Source organism: Drosophila innubila (genome assembly GCF_004354385.1).
Source record: "Drosophila innubila isolate TH190305 chromosome 2L unlocalized genomic scaffold, UK_Dinn_1.0 5_B_2L, whole genome shotgun sequence".
NCBI classification, from domain to species: domain Eukaryota; kingdom Metazoa; phylum Arthropoda; class Insecta; order Diptera; family Drosophilidae; genus Drosophila; species Drosophila innubila.
This window is the reverse complement of record NW_022995373.1, coordinates 5,230,802-5,245,982: the sequence shown is the minus strand read 5'-3', so window position 1 is coordinate 5,245,982 and position 15,181 is coordinate 5,230,802. Positions and strand designations below refer to the sequence as shown.

The window sequence follows — 15,181 nt, the reverse complement described above, 5'->3', positions numbered from 1 at the left end:
TGTAAAGGAAAAATTTAAATTCAAAATCTATAATGTAAAAAATAGAAAAAAACAACAAAGCTATTCATATCGACTCTTTTTTTTTTAAATCCACTTTTTGATTTAATTTTGTTCTAAAACTGCAAATGCATCACCTGGTAAAATATTATAGCGAAAAAACCCTATATCTTCGCCAGAATTTTATCGTATGTGAAAGTGAATTTTGAATAAGCAGGAAATAATCGTATGTACCATACAAAGTTTACAGAAAATGTATTCTAAAGAAGGTGAATGTAAATTATATCGGTTTATTTTTTCTAACACCTTCATTAAATTTACAGTCAATTCCATTAATTTATCCATCGGGCAAAGAATGCATTGAATTATATTATACAGATATTAAAATGTGAAAATTATTTTCCAATATAGCCCCATCAAAAATATTGAAGAAAATTTTGAACATGCAATTAATCTGCAATTGCAATACAATGTTATTTTTATTTTGGCTTTAACCATAAACGAGGGCCTCCATATTCCTTTTAGTTAAGTATTCCTACTAAAAAATAAAAGGATTTAACAAATTAAGTTTTTTTAAATAATATTCTCTCAAAATATCATTTGGAATACCTAAATCTAAAGCATTCAAGCAATATCAAAGATGACTTGTGACAAAGCTATCAAAACTATGAGCACAAAAGTATCGGATGTGTAGAAAATCATTTATTATATCAAAACTATACACTTTTTTACATTTATTTTTGGCAACAATTAGAAAAGTACAACATTAATGTGCAGCTCAAATTTAATTAACCCCACCCCGAGAAAACTAAAAAAAAGGATCCTGACCAATTTACTTATTGTACCATACGATACTTTTGCAAAATGGGGTCGATATTTTAGTGTAAGACCATCGGTCGTTTCTGTATTCATCAGCGAATTTTAAATGATCATTGAAAAATATATGTAATTATAAAATAAAACTGCCAGAAATTTAAATTCGAGTGACATTTATGGAACTTCAAAGCCAAATTTATACCTGTTATGGTAACTATTGCTATGTTAGAAGGAGAAGATTCAATAAATGGCAACGTAAAAATAAAAATTTTAGTCAAAAAAAACGTAATTTATGCAATTTCACAACTACAGAAGATCTAAAAGAGACAAAAATACATACTTCAAAGACACATCATTATCTTACTACGACTATAAAGCTAAGAAAAATATTCTACAGTAGAGGTGTCAAAGCGGTCCACTTTAGAGCTGTGCAAAGTATTTTCTTTAATCTATCTAACTCTACTTAGCTCTATTCTCTACACTCTACTGGAAATTTCTATAGTGTGTTTTAGGCTAAAATCTTAGTTTTATAGAAACTTTCCAAATTGATTTTTTTCATCAGTCATTGTTAGTCTGCTAAAGGTTAAAGAAAAAATTCAATTCTGCTGCCCAGTTGGCGGTGGCAGTCATGCTATATAATCCATATAACGAACCTTAGAATCGAACACAAAATAGTAAAACATCATTCCTTATATACTGTGTTAAATACTTTTAAAACATTTTATAATATAAGGCTCCAACTTTTTAAAATGTAACATACCCGTAAGAATGTTTTTCATAGATATTTGACCTGATTTTAAAAGTATTATTTTGGAGCAAAGCGCACAACGACACACTGATATATTAGGAAATATTTAAATAACTCAAGAAAAGGAGTCAATTATGAATGAGGATTCATTCACAAGTTTCTTAATTTTTAAATTCGCTAAGAAATATTTTATTTTCAGGATATTTGTTTATCTTGTACATGTTAATACATAAATTGATATCAGTGCAGTTGAGATTGAGGCAACAATGGGTATAATGAAAATGGTAACTTTAATTATTTCACATACTCAGTTTACACTTTACATAGATGAAAATTAATTTTATTAATATTAGCAGTGCAGCTACTTCAAGGAATGAATCAAGTAAACCCTTGACTTAAAATTGTGTACAAATCGATCCAATAATATTTAAATGAACCGTTCAATGAAAGCGTCAATCAATTTATATAAATATAATAAATTACATAAAAGATTTATTATATTATTGTAGTTAATCCTAATTACCGTTTGTTGGCTTTATTTTCAGCTTAAATCTATCTCTCTAATTTACTGCATGTACATATAATCGTTTAAAAAATCTTAAGCAAGAAATCAGCAGCGAATTTTACGTGCACACAGGCATGAGGATTGTAAGAGACGTCATTTAACGTCATCATTCAATTAATTATTTTTACCGTAGCTCAGTCACAAGTAGTCATTGTTTCGCATTCTATTATTTTCATTGTTTGTCTGCAACGCAAAATGGGTTATCAGATAATATTATACATATGAATACCCGTGTTCAAGGGTTAATGCATACTTTTGGCAAATCCCTTGATGTTGACAGTCCAGTTCTTAAGCGCACGTCAGTTTTAATTGGTTCAGTGTTGAAGTCCCGCTTATTTAACCTTGCTTTTGTCGAATGGCTGTGTGAATGGTCGTCTTTTCTGTTGGACCCGTGACGTATTCCAAAATGATTCTCCCTATCAATCTGAATAATTTCTCTGTCGAATCCTCGTCGATAGTCGCTATAGCTATTGTTATAGTTTCCGGATCCCGCGCCACTTTTATGGACTGAGTTGCGGTCGCGGAAGTTGCTGTTTCCACCGCTAAAGGAATTTTTTTGAGTCGTATTAATGATTATACTACGACTGTCGCGCACATTTCGCTCTCGTTCTCTATCATCGTTTTGACGATTGAAATGTCTGTTGATTGGTACTTGAGTTTGGCTAATGACATCTGCAACGTGAGTTGTTGGACGTTTTGATGAAACTTCCTCTTCTTGCTTCTTTTCGTAATGAGAAAAGTCATCAAAAATGGATGTTGTATGTTTATACGAGTGCAATATTTGTAACACCTCGATGCCTTTTGAGTTTTGTACCTCTTGTGTATCTCTTGAATATGTCACGGGTTTATTGTCATTATTTTCAAGTCGAATGTTTCGGAACTTTCCATTAGGCACATCCTTTACATATATCCATTTCACTTTAAACTTTCCCCTCCACTTATCTTGAGACCATACGCTGGATGTGGAGTTATAATCAACCGAAGTCATCATTTGTGCCATTCCACAAAAATGCCCTGAGCCATTTACCGAAAAGAAAAGCAAAACATTACCGCCCTCTTTGTACCGTTCCTTAAAAGCGTCATCCAAACGCTTATTACCGTGATCTGTTGAGCACCAGATCTCGTATTTTATACTGCGATGAATATCATCCTCAGAATAGGATTTTATTACGAAAAATCTAAAAAAAAAAAATTTTAAAAAATATAGTCATTTAAATTTTATATAATTGATCAAATAAAATTGTCTTCTTTACCGTGCTGTGGCTGCATTTTCCAAATCAATCTCTGTGGGATTATAATTGTTTTTATCCTTTAACTCTTCCAACAATATTTGCGGGTCAGCAGCCACCTCTTCAATTACAGAAGAATTTTGGGCAATACGCGGATTGTTTTCATCTCGATATTCATGCTTGATGATTTTCTCAAACTCGTTGCGATGTCCAGAGAAGTTCCCCCTACGTTCGTTATACCGAATTGGATTACCAGTAGGTACTATTCGTCGAATGGGTGGTGCAGCTGATCCGCTTCCCTGTCGTGGTTCTATATGATGAACTTGCTGCTGCTGACCAACCCAGCTTTTTCGATTTTGACCACTCGGAGACGGTTTTGCACTGCACAAATTACTGTTACTAGCAACCCCGTAACATTCATCCTTATCAGATTGATTGCCTATGAATGGGGCTGGTTCATCTCTAGTTGCCGAGGAAAAATTTTTTTCCGAACTGGACAAGTCAATCGGTAAAGGCGGGGATGGTACTGGTGGCGGATTACTATTAGGCAAATCCCACACATTGACATCTAAATTATGCTTTCCGGGTACCATTGGTGGTGGGGGCATCCCAGGACCTTTCTTTTTATGGCTGGAAGTGGTAAATGTTGTCTGCATACACAAAATACAAAAAAAATTACATTAACATTTGGTAATAAAAAAAAAAACTGATCAATAACTTACTTTCGAAGTTAGTTTAGCTGGCTGGGAAGCGATTGAGGCCCAAGTCGTCTTTTTAGGTGCAGCGATTGTAGCGTGAGTCTTAACTTCATCCACCGATTCGCCTGTTCGCTTGTCCAGTTTTGATGATTGACCATCGTCATTTTCATTTATCTATATGTATGTACACGTGTAGCAAACGTGGTTAATTTATTATCATAACAAAGTTGAAAATAAATATAAAATGACCACTCCAACACGCCAGCTAACACACTGGTCAGATAATCCTGGAGATCTCATCCATACGATAAAGATTTACAAGCGAGAAATCAAGAAAAAAAAGTATTTCATATGACAAAATGAATTTTTTTAAATAACTACTACTGTTGCATTAATAGATGTATAATATTCAATTTTAATTTTGCGCATTAATTCTGGTAAGCTCAGTTTCGACGTTTCCCATTTTTAACTTGTCGTGTGTGCGTTTGTTTTTCACCCCAATCACACTAGTTTTTGTTGTTGCATTTTGAGCTCTTGCTTGAGCTTAATTTTGATGGATACTTGTTGTGATTACGCGCGCCGTTTCTGCATACTTATTTATGTTTAAATCCTGTTGGAAATATGTCATGCTGCAAAAAAATTGAGCTTTCAAGCGTGCTGATGATCGCTTATGTGAAAACATCATGCATGCTAAGTGTGCTGGTCATGTAGGTCGAGACTGATAAAAAAAAAAGAAGTGTGGTGCTGTAAAATGGTCTTGTGTAGGATCCATCGACATACAAATTGATTTCTCACTAAAGTATAATTCTAAGCTACTTTTAAATGAATTTTATTTTAGCCTCATGTTGGTTAGCCAATTTAAAATAACTTCACCACCTGATTCCCGACCTGAATCTCAATTTTTAACGTTTCCCCTAATATACCAGTTATTCAGTCTTTTCGACTATATTAGCATCTCGTCCCAATGTCTCAAAAAACTAGCTCCTTGTCCCTATTATGCTCTTTTACATTACCTTTGGAGCATGTTCTTCTATGTTCTTCTTCTCTGTTACGTGTTGTCAGTTGGGCTATTCTTGCTACACTTTTCAATAGCAACTTATAAAAAGCGATCCGATCAAGCGATTGCACATTGAAAGGCTTATTTCCTTCGCTCGTGACAAAACGGTCAACGAATACCAAGAGCAAAGAGGAGCGCAAACCGATTTATTCAATAGACGATGTGACGATGTGTGTTTAAGATATAACGAAATTTTTGATAATTAACGTTTTCTGAAAGCAATAAAAGGTCCTAAACGTATGTAATGCGTGTTCCTAAATTTGAGATATAGCCTTTCAGACTATTTATACCCGTTACTTAAAAAATAAGTAAAAGGGTATATTGTGTTCGTTGGAATGTATGTAACTATATAATAATATATAAATATATACTTTATATATATTGAAATAAGTAACGGGTATCCTATGGTCGGTATTTCGACTATAACCTTTCCTACTTGTTTTTTTTTTGTATCTTTTAAGTTTAAATCTAAAATTGATAAAAAAAAATTAAAAAAAAACAAAATTTTGAAATAGATTTTAAATAAATAAATGAAGCCTGAAATGTCTGAGCTTTATTTCTTCGTACATATTTTTCATGTCACAAAATCAGCTGCCATAAATGAATTCCAAATGTCTACTTGATAAAATGTTTTATTCAGTTTAAAATAAGTTTAGCTACGTTTTTAAATTTAATCAAATCTCTTGAGCTTTTAAGTCTTTTTTAACATTTGAAACACTACTTGATTAATTTAAGGAGCTCCGATACTTAATTTAACTTTGCTTTAGATTTAAATTTTTGAAGAGCTTTAAGATTGATGTTTATTCATATTTAAGCTAGAATCTATACAATACGCAGAAAGTTTATTTAAATATTAATTTGGATTTATTTATTCAGCCTTAAATCATCTTCAATCAGAAGAACACTTTAAAAGATACAGTTTTGAAAATGTATTCTACTCCCGACCTGAGTTTAATTTCATTACGATCAAGAATAATCAAAGAAGTTGTCCAAAGACCAATTTTATACATAGCGGCGCACAGTGAGACAATCTCTGACTTTGCTGTACGAAAATCATATCTTTTGAAACAAAAAAGATATTTCACGAATTTAAAAATCAATGATTAAAAACTCATTACGCTTTAAAATGAGCCCACTGGTTGCTTTAGTGTTGTCGGTAAAAGTTGAAAACATTTTCAGTGCATATTTTCTATGTAAAATAAAAAAAATTTAATTTTTTGTTGCCCAAAATATACATTTTAATCTTTTTTCATTTGTTAATCAACATTAATTAGTATCTAAAATAATTTTGTTACGCTAATTAAAAAAAAAATTTTGTTTTGAAAAGTTTTGTATGATGCCCTGGCATTGCGAAAACGTATGTGATTGTACTGCGCTCTTCCTGTTCTATCACCGTTTTATTGCGAGGTTGAATCAGTTTTTGCACTATAACTTCTGTAGACGCAGCTGGACGCATGAAAGACCGGGGTAATTCAGTTAGAGAATTGATTGCCAAAGAGTCTTGTGGTAGTGGGATAGTGGCCAAATGTGGCGAAATGATTTTTTTTTTCCACCAAAGTTAAAAAATACCCTAATTTTAGTGCTATTTTTAAACACCTCTGGGATAAAAAGTAAAAAAGTGAAGAATAAAATTTTTTCGTAATTTTATTAGAAATTAACGCACTTTTCATATGAAACTGAAAACATAAAGATCGGTGGCATAACTTGTCTACAACTCAGCTTAAAGTTTGCATTTTTTGTAAAATTTGCACATTTGTGCGCGCACTAAAAAAATGGGTCAACTTTGAGAGGATGTCACGCCCACAAATTTTACCTGATTTTAAAAATCTTTTGGATTTCTCTATCGACTGCATTTATTACTTTTACAATCGCTTTCATCGAAAAAATGATTTAAGTACCGTCCCTCCCCCCTTATGTCCCACTGTGCGGCGGGTCAAATTTGCACGTAAAACATACTGTTAAAATTCTACATACCCGATTAGAGGATGCAGAGCTTTCCGCAAATAGTCGCCTTGAATTCCAAGCATTTAAGTGATGGTTTTCACGCTTTGGATTGTTGTTAGAGCTCGGATTTCCATATTTTTGCTTTGTATCTGAAAATGAATACATATTTATATTAATTTAAGTAATTAAAGCTAAAAACCAACATTTTGCCAAAAGTAAAAAATAAACAAAAAAAAATTTTTCCTTATTTTACTCAAAAATGTCTCCTTAGTTTAGTTGGAAAAAAAAAGAATATCTCATAGTCGTGCACTCACGACCGAATTTTTTTCACCTTCCTTTTATTTACTTCCGATTTTAAACCAGTAAAAAACCAAAAACTATGAAAAAATTAAATTTTTATACCCCGAGCCCATTGAAGATGGGCAAATAAGGGTGTAATGTGTTTGGCAGGCAGGGGGCGTGGCAGACCCACCAATGTATATATAGTCTTGATCAGGATCAACAGCCGAGTCGATTGAGCCATGTCCGTCTGTCTGTCCGTATGTTTGAACGCGTCGATCTCAGAGACCATAAGAGCTAGAGACTTCAAACTTGGAAGTAGGTTCCTGGATACCGTACGCAGATCAAGTTTGTTTTTTTTTTTTTGGATCGGACTTCTACATCATATAGCTGCCATACGACTGATAGATCGAAAATGAAGTTTAAGTATGAAAAAGTTTTTTGTTTCTTGAGATATCTTAACCGAACTGAATATGCATCTGGGCTGGTATTATACATCCTGACTAAATTTGGATCAAATCGGTCCACTATAATATACAGCTGCAATCGAAAATTTAGTCTTAGTATGAAAAAGTTTTTTGTTTTAGGAAATATTTTAACAAAACTGATGGAATATGCATTTAACTTGGTTTTGTCCATCCTGACCGAAGTTCGTTTAAATCAGTTGACTATATCATATAGCTGTCATAGGACCGAACGTTCAAAAATCAACTTTTAGTATGAAAAAGTTTTTTATTTGTTGAGATATCTTAACCAAACTTTTAGAATATGCATTTAAGTTGGTTTTGTACATTCTGACCAAATTTGGTTTAATTCGGCTTCATATATCATATAGCTACCATAGTAACAATTGTTCGAAAATCAACCTCAGTACAGAGTACCTGGGCACAGGGTATCCTACTGTCGAGCGTGCTCGACTGAAACCGTCCACTTGTTTTTATTTTATATTATTTGAATTTTTAACGTTGTCCTTTTTATATCCGTTCCTCATAGATTATCATGTATTCATTGCAATGTATGTATCTTGCAAATGGAACCATTTCCGATCCTACGCAACTAAAGATTGTTTAAAATTTATACCACGCCCCTTTCTTCCCCCGTTATTCATCAAAAATTTTACCGCTATAAAGTGAAACCAAATTCGCCACACACAAACTGCTGGGAGTTAAAGTTACCTTCAATCGAGCATACTCGACAGTCGGAGGCCCTTTACTTACTAGGGAAAAAGCAGACTGCTAAAAATTCGAAAATAATTAGCTTACTTGACGCTCTTGCAGAGCGCTGTATTACATTTTCTTTTACTGGTTCCAATGGCAGCTATACGAAATAGTATACCGATTTGAACCTATAAGGTATATAAGACCAACTTAAAAGCATATTCTGTCAGTTTGAATACAATAATACATAAAAGTTTTTCATACTTAATTGACTTTCGCCCGATCGGACGTAAGACAAGTATATGACATAGTGGACCGATTTGAACCAACTTTGGTCGGGATGTATTAGACAAGCTTAAATGCATATTGTATATGTTTAGTTAATCTGTTTTGTTAAAGGACATACTTGATCTGCCTGCAATATAGAGAAACCTACATACCAAGTTTGGTGTCGCTATCTTTTATAGTTTTTGAGATCTCGGTGTTTATATACACGTTCGGACAGACGAACATTGCTATACCGACTCGGCTATTGGTCAAATCACGAATATATATACTTTAAAGGGTCTGACAAGAATTCTATTAAGTACAGGGTCTAAAAATCATAAAGATATTATATTAAATATATAAATGTAAATATTTATGTCCTTTTTTAGCCATCCGATTGAAATAGGTAAAGTGAATGGTGGAAATTCTTTAGTGCTTACAAAACTCTAGGTGAGTAAAGTCAATTTGAAATTTTGAATAAATTTAAATTTGAAAATATGTAATCAGGACACATTTTTGGATGTACTTCACAAAATTATTAAATTTTCAGTTAACAATAAAATAAGATCTGCACAATGGAAGCGCAAGTTAATGAAAACGATGAGATAAAAATTGGGATTATTGGTGAATCTGGGCTCGACACCCCAATCATATTAAATGATAGAAAGGAATGTGCTGTATGCACACCCTTTGGGAAGCCTTCAGACATTATTATTGAGGGATCTATTGAGAACGTCAAATGTGCTCTTCTTTCGCGAAGTGGGCGCCTTCATGATATAATGCCGTCTAATATTAATTATAGGGCAAACATTTGGGCTATGCGTAAGTTAGGATGTACCCATATCCTCGTTACGCACACCGTCAGTTCGCTGCGTGAAATTATTAATCAAGGAGACCTGGTCGTCCCACACGATATTATTGACAACACAACAAAACGTGCTCAAACGTTTTATGATGGTGTTGTGGGCAGCCCTTTTGGCGTGTGCCATCTGCCCATGTATCCTGTATTCTGTGAACGAGCACGAGGTCACCTCCTGAAAGCAGCGAATGAGCTGGAGCTTCAAGTACACTCTAAGGGAACTGCAATCACACTTGAAGGACCACGTTATTCAACTATTGCTGAAAACAACTTGTATCGAAATTGGGGAGCTGATCTTATAAGTATGACTCTATGTCCTGAGGCAGCATTAGCTAAGGAAGCGGGCATTTTATACGCATCTCTTGGTTTCGTTACTAATAAAGAGTGTTGGTGTGCTAACCAGCAAATAGCAAATACTCATGAAATAATATATACGTTCAGGAAGCAAGTTGACAAAGTGCAGAAGGTTCTGATTAATGCTATCAGAGGAATTTCCCAAGAAGATTGGGCAGAAGACATATTAAAAGCAAAGGTTAATATTTATAGCAAATCATTTAACTCTTCACTTATTATTTACTTATTACTTATTGCAGATTTTGGTGTGCAGTAATTTTTCAAATCGTAACCAATAAAATATAATAAATCAAAAAGATCCTTTATGTAAAAATTTCACATATTTATAATAAAATGTTAACATAATTTAACTTGTCAAACCCGCGGACACGGTTACAGCTGAAAAAACCGAAAAATGTATTTAAAAACGCACATAGGATTTTAGAAGTTTTTTTTAATATCCAACTGAACCTGACAGGGGGGACTTAAAACGACATATTAATGTATAATCTTTCTAAAACCTACCTTTAAAGAGTAAACAAAAATAATGTAAAATAAAAATGCAAATACATTGTACAGAACCTAATGGTAGATTTATCTATCGTACCAGATGGAACGACGATCTCTATGAGCTGTACGGTATTATCTACACGAGGTAAAAGTCTAGGGACAAAAGCAATTTCAAGCCCCACAATTTCTGATTTCCAATTTTGTGCCGAACAAAATTCAGTTTAATTATAAATAAAAATATAAATTAATAAAAAAAAAAAACGAAAATTGGCACTGTGCACTGTGCGCAAAAAGGGTGCGCTTCTTTGTACATAAAAATTACTTTTTGCGCAGTGTCGAACTCCAATTTTCGCTTTTTTTTATTAATCTATATTAGTAGTATGCCATTTTGTAAGTTAGGACTAAACCTTTCGATCGGTATATAGCTCGATCTGATCGGACAGTCATAGCAAATTTTCGAAATTAGACACTCCAGCCCGTAATGTCTTTGATACAGTAGAAGGCGGACAACGAAAGAGAGGAAGAATCCGGACACGTTATTACGACCAAGTGAATGAAGGCCTGTCAACCCTTGGTTTACCGACTGGCGGAGACGCGCAAAAGACAGGACATAACAAAAAAAAGTCGCGTACTTTGGAACTTACCATTATTGTGAGATGATTTGCGTCCTTTCCCTGTGTTACTCAATGACGAATGATTATTTTCTTTCACATTAAACGGTGGAAATTGGAATTGCATTGAGTTTTGATTACCTGGTATAATTGGAAAATGTTTATAAATTGATATAGCGTATATTTAATATAAATTAATACTACCAGAGTTATCATCATTGGCTGGAGAAGATAAGTTTTCATACGACGCCTCATCAACTTGTTGGCTCCATGGTATATTGCGCTCCCCGACAGATTTTCCTATTTAAGTTATTATTTCGAGTAAGAATAGAATACATTTGATTCAAATCATAATTTAAGATGAACGTTAGGTGCGAAATTTAGGGGTATAAAAAAAAGCATTATATGACTTGTCAAGAGATTCGCTTTAACATCCTGTCTGTAAAAAACATTATACTTAATACATACAGCTTAAACAAAACAACAGGAGTTTATAAACTTAATTTATAAACGTAATTTTATTTCCTTATTGTTTGGAAACAAGAGACTTAAAATTAATTTTGTTTTCTAAGTCTTTGATTTAAAACGAAAAACATGTATGCTATTATTATTTTGTTGTCCAACCACGATTTTTTACAAGCCTAAACCAATCTAAATGATCCATGGAATTCCCCTCGAACTAAACTTTTTTCACACAAATCATTCCTTACTTTACTTTAACGCACTAAGCCTATTTTTAAATATTCCCCTAAAGTTTCTTATGAGATTTGGGCGTAGTGCCTGCGAAGACCACAAAAAAACTTTATTGACTTATAGGTTTTTTAATTAAAAATACATAATAGTTAGACTAAAAAAAAAAAAATGTTCAACCCTTTTATTGTGGCAACTTTATAAAATCAGCTGTTTTTTCATGTTTTTTTTTTTGTTTGGTATATTATAGTGACTTTCAAAATCGATGTAAAATATTAAATAAGCTTAATATGGACATGTATTCTTGTTGTATTTAAAATATATATTTGCTGCCATAAGTATTGTGTTGTTGTTGTCCAGGGTTGTTGCAACTACGTTTAGCAAAAATCTAACCAAAGAAGTTTTTCCGTGGACTATTCCTATTATTAATAAAAATTTCAAGTGCTTAGCTTTACTTTTAGAGTATTAGTCAATAATATTTGATTTTTTTCTAAGAGCCGGATGCGGATGGGGTGGTGAGGGAGTATTTTAATTTTTAAACAAATACTGTTATAAATTGCACTTGAGTCTAACCAACGTGCAAAAACAATTTCAAGTCTTAAGCTTTAAATTGAAATTTAGATTTATGCCGCATAAGTCTAAAAATGTAAAATATAATACCATCTCATCAATGTGGATGCAACATTTGTCTGCAATATTTAAGAAATCGATGAAAAAGCCAAGTTAACCATATTAGGTACTTAATTTTAAGGACTCCACATAATGTTACTTTTATAACATTTAAATAATAATGCAAATATGTCCCTATATTTAAAAGTTATATTCTGTCTATTTCTCTGTGGCTCTGCTCTTAAATATTTCTATTTTGTATTTACATAGTTAATAAAAAAAGATGTTATGCACAGGTTAATTGATTTATGTACATCCGTATGTACACCCATAAATATGTATGTATGCATGTAGATGAACGACGCAGGCTATTAAATTAGATATGTATGTACCTGCAGTTCCTGATATTTTCTGAAAGGAAAAAAACGTTAAACGTTCAGTTTAAGCAATAGCAAATTTAATTATACATATGTACATAGAATAATATGTATGTAAAAAGAAGTTTAAATATGAGATTTTGTGTGAGCATAAATTTAAATGTATCTGCTTATGTACAATTCTAAAGGCATATTTTAAATTGTACATACACACATACATGTACGTCACATAATTTAAATATATTTAGCTTAACTTGCAAATTTAAATTATTATGTACATACACCTACATTTGAATGTATGCACATACATAAACTTGCATGTACGAATGTGCATCAATGTAAGAATGTATGTACATGCACATATGTATGTATGTATACCAAAATGCCATTACCTGATCCACGCCTGACATTTGCTGCCGAATTCAGCTTTCTTTGTTAGCTAAAACCAGAAAAAGTACATTTTAAATTGCAATTGATGTTTGGAGTTTATATATATCTCACCAAAAAATAATAAATTAACGAACGGATGTAAAATTTGCAGTTAAAAACGTTTTAATAAATTATTGTATGTATTTTCGACATATAGAACTACACACTTTACACATGAACATGTAAATCGCACACACACACACACTTTGAAATAGCATTTATCAAGTTGGAAGCCGCCTATTCTTACAGCGCCGTTGATATATCGCATAAGGGTTGCCCTCAAAACAAGCATATGTAACAATGTATGACACCGTCACAGATGCCAATCAGAATTGCAATTGTGCTTAATATCAGACATTAATTTTTAAATTGACAAAGTAATTATTAATTTAACTAAATGCACAATTGAATTAAAATGTTACCGTTGTTTCGAAAATCCAGTTGGGTAACGATCATTTTTTTACAGAATTACTCCTCATCTCATATAACTCCTCATCGCTTATGTTATTCTTAGCTTAAGGGCCGTACAGTGTAGACCAGAAAACGTTCTGTAAGGTCTAAACTCCATATAAAACAAGTGGGCGGTTACAGTCGAGCACGCCCGACAGTAGGATACCCTGTGCCCAGCTACTGTGTTCTGAGGTTGTCTTTCGAACAATTGGTCAGAATGTACAAAACCAACTTAGATGCATATTCTAACAGTTTGGTTAAGATAGCTTCTAACTACAACATTAGGTAAACGTCTATTTTGCTGGGCCAACTCCAAATCAAAAAAAAAACCCTAAATAGAGAGCATTTTATCATTAATTTAGCCAAAAAAATTAGATTGGGGACTTAACTATTTTTTTTTTAATCTTTGAAGTTTCCATACAGAATTGCTTAAAATATATTTATTTTGAATATTTGGCCAAGCTCCAATTCCAAAAGAAGTTGGAAGAGCACTAGAAAAGCATTTATATGATTGTTATTAAAAACAATTTTTGTCTACGGTCTTTTACTTACACTCCCCATTACCCCTAGATTGAAGTTTATAGAAATGTTTAAGAAGCTACTTGTGACCGTGTGACCAAATCAGTGTTGGTAAACGAGCTGTAAAGCGACAAGTTGCACAAAGCAACAACAATAATAGGCAATTTTGTATGGAAACTTTAAAGATTAAAAAAAAAAAAAACTAGTTGAGTCCCCAAACTAATTCGGCTACATTCATGATATATCGGTCTCTACTTGGGTTTTTTTTATTTGGAGTTGGCCCAGCAAAATAGACTACCATTCGAGCCAAAGGCTGCTGCAGTGCGCGCGAAATTTGATATAAAAGACAATGTCTAATTTTATGAGATTTTTAAAGCGGAAAATGTTAATAAGCAGAAACTTATTGAATATATGTTGCGATGAATCGGAAATATTACTAACTAAAATTATTAATTTGCAGCTTTCAGTGCTTGTGAGCGATGAGGGCGTGACATCCAAGTTTGGAAACAAACCTGACCTGCGTATGGTATCCACGAACCTACATACCAAAGTCGAAGTCTCTAGCTCTTATAGACTCTGAGATCGACTCGTTTAAACAGACGGACGGGCGGACAGACAGACGGACATGGCTTAATCGACTCGGCTGTTGATCCTGTCAAGAATATATTTGGGGGGTCTGCCACGCCCCTTCTACCTGTTACATACATTCTGCCAAACACATTAATCAGAGAATCATCATACAACTTTTACGCACATATTTGATTGCATGCCCTTGTATATTCCTCCTTCTTGAACTTTTATTTTCAACATATCCCATTAAATTTCAGCATTTTCAAAATGTAAACAATCATTAAATTATTTGTTTAAATCTAAAAAACACCAGCTGATCAGAATACATTGAGGACGCATGGGGAAAGGAAAATGTAGCATAATTTATGTTTAGTAACTCAATATATATATTTTGTAGATTTCTCTATTTATATAATAAAAATAAATTTCTATTTACATATTTTGGGGCACACAGATGGTTTCAGTTG

At 33.0% G+C, this 15,181-nt stretch overlaps 2 protein-coding genes across 3 annotated transcripts; one reads left to right on the top strand and one right to left on the bottom strand.

The window, feature by feature from the left end:
- Positions 1–1,732: 1,732 nt before the first annotated feature.
- LOC117782538 (YTH domain-containing family protein) lies at positions 1,733–13,411 on the bottom strand. 2 transcript variants are annotated; one of them, XM_034619562.1, is made up of 10 exons: positions 13,248–13,411; positions 13,139–13,185; positions 12,762–12,780; positions 11,275–11,370; positions 11,104–11,211; positions 7,085–7,203; positions 4,078–4,227; positions 3,380–4,005; positions 2,380–3,304; positions 1,733–2,309 (listed from the first exon to the last, which is right to left on the bottom strand). In XM_034619562.1, the coding sequence occupies exons 2-10, from the start codon at positions 13,154–13,156 to the stop codon at positions 2,265–2,267; spliced, it is 2,106 nt and encodes a 701-aa protein (XP_034475453.1). In that variant the 5' UTR covers positions 13,157–13,185; positions 13,248–13,411; the 3' UTR covers positions 1,733–2,264. The 2 variants fall into 2 exon arrangements, with proteins under 2 accessions (XP_034475453.1, XP_034475454.1); XM_034619563.1 differs by lacking the exon at positions 13,248–13,411 and having other exon boundaries at positions 13,139–13,240.
- On the top strand, positions 9,284–10,283 carry LOC117782540 (purine nucleoside phosphorylase). The gene is made up of 2 exons (XM_034619564.1): positions 9,284–10,148; positions 10,210–10,283. The coding sequence occupies exons 1-2, from the start codon at positions 9,333–9,335 to the stop codon at positions 10,246–10,248; spliced, it is 855 nt and encodes a 284-aa protein (XP_034475455.1). The 5' UTR covers positions 9,284–9,332; the 3' UTR covers positions 10,249–10,283.
- Positions 13,412–15,181: the final 1,770 nt, after the last annotated feature.